The sequence below is a fragment of the Penaeus monodon genome, chromosome 18, assembly GCF_015228065.2.
Source record: "Penaeus monodon isolate SGIC_2016 chromosome 18, NSTDA_Pmon_1, whole genome shotgun sequence".
NCBI lineage: Eukaryota > Metazoa > Arthropoda > Malacostraca > Decapoda > Penaeidae > Penaeus > Penaeus monodon.
The window spans coordinates 29,219,489-29,226,988 of NC_051403.1; the positions used below are offsets into that span (position 1 = coordinate 29,219,489).

Here is a 7,500-nt window from a genome sequence, read left to right on the forward strand (position 1 = left end):
TCCCAGGCAATCTTCTTGACAAGATCGAAGAACTGGTCGAAGCCAATCTCCCCCTGGCTGCGGTCGTCCACCTGGTCAAAGAGCTGCTTGAGCTGGTTGTTGGTCATCTTGTAGTGGATGCGCGGCAAGAAGTTCCTCACATCACGGAAGGTTATTCTAAGCAGGAGGAGCAAGGGTAAATGTAGATATTAACCAATCTACTTCACTAATCAATCCCTCAATCCCTCATTTAATCAATTAAGCAGTGTGTGTGTGTGTGTGTGTGTGTGTGTGTGTGTGTGTGTGTGTGTGTGTGTGTGTGTGTGTGTGTGTGTGTGTGTGTGTGTGTGTGTGTGTGTGTGTGTGTGTGTGTGAGTGTGAGTGTGAGTGTGTGTGTGTGTGTGTGTGTGTGTGTGTGTGTGTGTGTGTGTGTGTGTGTGTGTTTGTGTGTGTGTGTTTATATATGTGTGTCATAGTCCTTGTGTGCTTCCCTGCATTCATGTATATGTTTCTTGCTTCAGTTGGTCACCAAGGTTTATCAGTTGCTACTAAGACTTATATCCCCTGATCATACTGTCTCTTTATAATCAAAATATGCAAAAAATGATCACACCTCTGCCTGAATAACATATCCATAAATTCAATAGCAAACAAAATTTTGTTATAGCTTCTATCATCATTTGAATTCTTGTTCTTCACAAATAACAATGCCTACCGAAAACAGTCATTCATAATTACAGTTACACAAAATTTATCAAACAGATGGAGCAACAGAACCACATTAAGCCAACCTGTTGTTTTGGTTCTCCATGTTGTAGAACTCAGTGCGCAGTGTCCGCTCTAGTCTTATAGTATAGGGCACATTGAGGGCCTCTTCCTTGAGGTATTTCAGCCCGTTGATCCATTCTGTACATTCATCGGGAGCGATTGCTGCACAGGGAAGAGACACGGATTTAGATTTCAGTTTGTACTGCCAATTGAAAATGAAGTGCCAAAACAGTATTTTCTCCCCTTGTCATTGATTCTAAACAAGCTAAGTATATTTTTCAATAAAAAAAAAATTTGGAGGGCTGTAGTTCAAGAATCTTAAAATTTATATTTCATATGCAGAAGAAAGAGCACCCTCCAATGTCTGGAATTAGGGCTAACCTTGCCATGGCATGTATATATGCCATCTGTTGACATGAATGGTTAAAATCACACTGTAACAACTAATAAAAGTGACTGAATCAAACATACTAGTATCCATGCAAAAATAAAAATCCATTAGTAGCCAGATAGACCCATTCTTGTGTAATGAAATTTAATAATAGAATCATAATATTGGCACCAATTATGGTCAATGAGTCTTCCAATACGATTTCATTTCCTCTTCTCTTTTTTTCTCAGCATCTTTATTCAGAATCCTAAACAACAATTAATGAACACTCAGAAAATGGTTTTCTCACCAGCAATGGAGAGCGTCCTGAGCTTGAACTCTTTCCCGTAGAAGACAATGAAGCACTTGGCTCTCTCCTCCCTCCTGGCCTCCTCCTGCCACTTCTCAAAGTCCTTGGAGCCCTTCCCCGGTCGCACCTCCTTGATGTCGGCCAGGGAAGCTGGGGAATATGGGTGAGGAAGTCAGTTGTGTGGGGATGGGGAGGGGAGAACTGAGTTTTACTTTCTAGGAAGAAATGTTTGCGCAGTTTCCTGAGGCAATTTCCCATGATCTTAAAGAAACACCTCCACAGGCAGAAGAAGAAGAAGAAGAAGAAGAAGAAGAAGAAGAAGAAGAAAAAGAAGAAGAAAAAAATGAGAACATGAAATTTAAGAAGAAAGTTACTTCCTTTTTTATAATTCATATAATTCAGATAAAATCAAGATTTTTTTTCCATATGGAGATATAAGCAAGAGATATCAAAGAAGCTGAATAAATGGCAGCACTTGAAGTTAAACAAGAATTATATGTCTATGCTCAAAAAATCAAAGTGAAGTGTTAAGACGAAGAAGAAGAAGAAGAGAAGAAAAAGAAAATTTCCTGCACATATTTATATTTTTTACCAACAAAAAACAAAGTACTATCAAACTCTGTCAAAAATCTTGCTTTTCTATTATTATTGTCAAAGTTAAAAATGAAAAAGTTTAATTTCCTTTGGCATTACAAAATAACTTGACAGGAATAATGATCACAATTTAGATAATTTCTGTAAGATATTAGAAAGCAGTGATAAACACATGGTGAAAAGGCAGCATAAAATATATTGGGGCAACTTTCACTCTCTTTTCTTGTACTGAAATACACTTGATTTTCAGGAAACTGCCTGAAATCAAACAACACAGGTAATGGGTAAATATAAAACACCCTAATTAAAAGACACATAACAATATAAAACACAACAAAACTGAAAAAGAGGGAAGGATATGGAGAGAGCTTATACTTCTTCTAGACATAAAACTATAAGGAAATTCCTCGTAACTCACTGACAACCTCCCTGACGCCTTGCGCCCCAACCCAGATGATGTGGCCAGTTTCTCTCCGGATCTTGAGCGTGCCATGCTCAGGCCGGTGCCGGTGGGAGAATCTGCGCACGGCCTTGCCTCTCTCCAGGTCACGGGCCGTGGCCTCCTCTGGCTGCAGGTAGCGCGGCATGGCAGTTCAGGGTCAGGGGGAGGAAGGGGGCGGCGGTGGTGGGGTAGCGGTGGAGATAACACCTGCGACCCTTGGGCCTTCACCTGGTGAGGAGAGAGGCACATCATATGGTAATGAACTACAAAACTGGTAAAAAGTAAACCAAGCATACAAATATCCTAATATCCATGCTAAATAGAAAAAAAAATCACTGCATATTCATTGAAAAACAAAATAAAAAGTTTCCCTTTCAAAGAAACATTTTCATAAACATGCTATGTTCATATTCTTGATATAATATCAATAATAGTGTTAATCATAATAACATTTTCATCTCTAAGAGATTATTTCTACCGTCAAAACTTCATTATAGCTGCCACATAAGTTTTTCATAACTCTAGGAGGCTTCATGCTAGATACTTACCAAAGAGTCAAAGCATTTTGAACATGGCTACTTCCTGAATATCTTATTATTAAAATCTATTTTTAGCAATTCTAATTCTTACACCTGTTTACCACAATATTCTTTTTCTCTTGATAATCTTACAAGAGAAAAGATATAACAAATGCACCAGAAATCAAAATACATCAAATTATTATTCTGGTAATCCCTTACAGTAAGTCCCTATCTCCAAATCTCAAAATCTTGGTTTTGCCCGCAACAACCCCCGGGGAAACTTCATTTTCGCCTCGGTATGGATGGAGCTGAAACTCGGGAGCAATGAGTGGACTCAGTCTGTGAGTGGTACTTTCAGTGATCTTTTTTCTTTATTTGTGGCACTACCATTAGTCTACAAATTATTTCTTCTATCAATGAATATAACTTTTTATCCTCTACAAGAATATCATATTCAATTTGCCCTAGCTTAGTGCATCCATTCCATAACGATTACCCATTACTTTCATGCTATAAGGATATACATGGTATAAAGAGCATAGTACAGATATACAGAATGTGGATGGGATGAGTTATTATAGATGGTAAATCTCTAGCTCTAGCTCTACAGAGAGCTCTCCTGCTCATGGAGGCTCATACAATTTCTCATATTCTCACACACTCTTATATTGTGTGTGAATGAAAAAATGTGCATTAACCACACGCAGCCAGGGAAAATGTAAAAAAAAAAAAAAAAAAAAAGGGGGGGGGGGGGGAAATGCTGTGCTCATTTAATTTTTTTTTGTGAAATGTCTCTGCGCATAGATGGCTCTGCTATTGCTTAGCCACAAAGGAGTCAATTAGTAGACCTTGTGACCTTACCTGATTTCACTTTCCCTTGAATTGGCAGGAAAAACATATTTTTTACTAATGCTATGAATATCGATGGTGTTATTTTTATCATAAACATCATAATTACTATAATGTTATAAACATTAGTAACAGCAAAATAAGATAATGTAAAATATTTTTGTAAATCAAGTAAAAGAGTAACGGGCGAAACAGGCAGTATTCGTAATTGGCTTATTGGTGGCTTAGTACAAGTGTAGCCATCTATGTGTAAAAACAATTGATAAAATAAACTCACAGTGGGCATGGTATGTACGTCAATGCCATGCCATCAGTATTAGATTAAGGGCAATGAAAGTGTATGCCTGCGACTGCCCTAAAGGACTCCCAAAACTTGACTGAATCTTCAATAGATTTTTCATGTTTTATATACTTACTACCTGCTATTTTTAAACAACTTGAATTCTAGCCATTTTTTAAGTCCCTGGCCTTGCTATTTGTCAATCCCTTTTAGGCCCCTAGCCATCAGAGTTACATACCAACCCCTTGGTAGGTCACTCACCCCTCAGATAGTCGATATGAACTACTTTGAGTACCTATGATCTAATTTATCAGGCCCTGAGGATACACACCTCTCCCTACGGATAAATCAGAAATTGGTTACTTTACTGTTTCTAAAGTTTCTTTTAATCTTTACAGTATGGACACACTAAGCTAAGGCAAATTGAAGATGGTATTCTAATATAGGACTATTGCAGTACAAGAAATAATCTGCAGACATGAACAGTAACGCCACAGATAAAGGAAAAAGATCACTGAAACCACCACTCATAGCCTATGTCCACTCTGTGCTCCTGAACTTCAGCTCTATCTTGCCATGAATACCGAGGTGAAAACAATGTTGTGCAGGGGTGCGGGAGGGAGGAGCCCCACCAATCCTGCCCCAAAGGACACGCCCAGCCACAGCAGCTTAGATTGTTAAATAAAAATTGTGACGTGGAATTGGGGACATGGTCTCTGGTGCGTGTGTCCGTACTGTAAAGAATTACTGTTTCTTTCACCTCATCTGCTGATTCTTCTTTCAAATGTAATAACAAATTCTAATTACTGCTTTTCAACATGCATTATGAATCTTTGTATGACAGGATAGTTGGAGGTTAATAACAGATTTAATCTGTAATTCCTGTTGAAATGATAAGAAAATTAGGAATGTATAATTTGCAACTCCATTTTCCTTGTTCTGTAAAATCTCTTACATTTTTCTTTACTTTGTCTCTGCTCATCTCTATCTGTCATTTCCCCTAATCTACCTGAATATTTGAATGCAAAGTGTTCCCTGTACAAACTATTTTTTTCTATTGGGGAAACCAGTGAAAGAAATAACACCATCACATTATGACAATAAATAGAAAAAGAAAAGAATTGAATTGATTCCTACTTCTGTATTCTCACAAGTTCTCATCATAGAGATAATTAAACAAATGATCTACTCTTGCTTTCAGTCATAACCTATCAATTTTATAGCATGTATTCGCAATGATAATGTCGGAAAATGAGTGTCCAAAATAACTTCAATATTTTGCAGAGCAGAGCATCTTTTCCTTAATAATTTCTAAACATTGCTATCATGATAAACCTTTTCTTTTTTTTTTTAAATTAAATAGCTGTATGTCTCTGATCATTGGAGGAAAGAAATAGCAACATTGGATAAAAAAATAGCAAAGACAAACACAGAGAAAAATAAAACCATTAACACGCGAGGCAATAAAAAAACTATGAAATGAAATCTCCGAATATCAAACAGAGGTAAATGTTACAGAGAGCAACGCACCCTCTCAGAGACTAAGTTCCAAAATTGGATTTTTTATATCTTTCCTCTACCCAACGATCTTGGGGGATGCGTGGGGAATCGGGGGTTGAAGGGGGGGGGGATAATGGATAGCACTGGGTGCCCATAGGAAGCAGCAGAAATCGAAGAAAGTGATTTATGAAACGTTAAAAAGTAGATTTTTCGAAAACCCGAGCCAAACATTGTCCGACGAACGAAGTAAACAAGCACAAAAAACGGTAAAAATCGGCAATTGAAACTCTATGGACCAATGCGCCAAATTTCGAAAAACTCTACAGGGATAAAACCCGCCGCTCGGCAAAAAAAAAAAAAAAATCTACGGGGTTTCACATAATTCACATCCCTTATGGTAATTCTACAATGCGTCCTAACCAATAAACCAACCTAACCTTATCCCTGTGGAATTTATACACTACGATCTATATATTCCCTAGCCAGGGGGCTCTGCCCCTGGACCCCCTGTGGTAATAAATACACCTATAAGGACCCCTATTTCTTACCACTTCGTGCCAAGAGACATCTATTTCGTTAAAAAAAAATAATTGCCACATACCGTCAGTGTGGGGGGTAAGACGAGCAGCAGCGAGGAGGAACTGATGGAATCTTATTTTCTTCAGGGTGGGCCAATAAAATAGTATTCATTATCAAGGCGGCAGTTTTCACGGCACTTGGGACAATTAAATCGATCGAGCAAGAGGTCGGCCTGGCCGCCGTATTGCTGCCAAAATTGCCCGTACCTACCATAAATAACATTTAACAATAAAAAAAATAATGATATGAGCTAATAAAATATACACAATACAATTACAAATTGCTTGATATAAAAGAGAACATACCCCATGTCACACCGACGACAAAAGTTCGAGCTTGCTGCTGCCATGTCACCGGCTTAAGTGAGAGCGAGTGAGCAAGCGACCGCGAGTGTATTGTTCCGATATATGAGGCAATTACGGTAAACAAGCAGTAGTATTGTTAAAGAATTAAGAATCTGATAATAGAAATGATAAGGAAAAACTACATAAAACCGCAACTACAATTGAGAGAGCAACCAAAGATATGTAATAGCATAAAAAACTAAAGGAAATGTTGTTAGAAATAAGAGAAAATAATGATGGAAATAAAAAACAAATCGGAAATGATTTCCATGGTTGTCAGCAGAAAACGCAAGAATTATGGTCAAAGGAAAACGCGATCCTTATAGAAAATGGATATATAGAAAATGAAAGAAATGGAGCAATAGAAAGCGAGAAATTATGGACTCTGCCATTTTGAGGGCGTTGTGGACTTTGCCATTTTGAGGGTGTTGTGGACTTAGTCTCTGAGCGGTGACATGCAGAACCTATTTCCCTCATTTTCCGGGTAACATGAGGCCGCTGCAGATTTATTTATATGGTTTCCTAGTCTATTTTTTATGCTCTACAAGATGGCAGTGTCCATTTCTCTCTATCTCAGTGCGTCACTCTCGGTAACTTTTACCCAAACAGACTCCAAAAAAAAAAAAAAAAAAACCCGTGTTAATTATCCAAACAAAATTTTTGTTTTTTTAAAAAATATGCAATCTTTTCTTTGGAAAACCGAGAGCAAGGCGAGAGCAGGAGCCCTTAGATACTCACCCCCGTCCTTATATCCAGCTTCCTCGCTTCCCAGGCCCCTTGGTGCGCTTTCTATTCCCCTAATGATATCATTTACTTGGTTGTTAGTCCGCTTTTCCGAAATGTTTACTTATCGTGTTTCACTTCCTCTCTGGCCTCCCTGCGAGAGCGTTCGGCCAGCGTGAATCCGGAAGGAATCCGCGAATCCGGCGGCGATGACGTCACCGAGGGGGTGTGGCTAGGCGGT

The 7,500-nt window shown here is 38.4% G+C and overlaps 1 protein-coding gene across 1 annotated transcript in view; it reads right to left on the minus strand.

The window, feature by feature from the left end:
• The window catches only part of LOC119584399 (1-phosphatidylinositol 4,5-bisphosphate phosphodiesterase gamma-1-like), a gene marked incomplete in the record, with an annotated part of 22,045 nt that extends 14,601 nt beyond the window's left edge, over positions 1-7,444 (minus strand). The window contains 5 exon segments of the mRNA XM_037932980.1: positions 1-156; positions 771-909; positions 1,428-1,577; positions 2,440-2,691; positions 7,275-7,444. Of these exon segments, the coding sequence (XP_037788908.1) occupies positions 1-156; positions 771-909; positions 1,428-1,577; positions 2,440-2,608 (614 nt within the window).
• Positions 7,445-7,500: the final 56 nt, after the last annotated feature.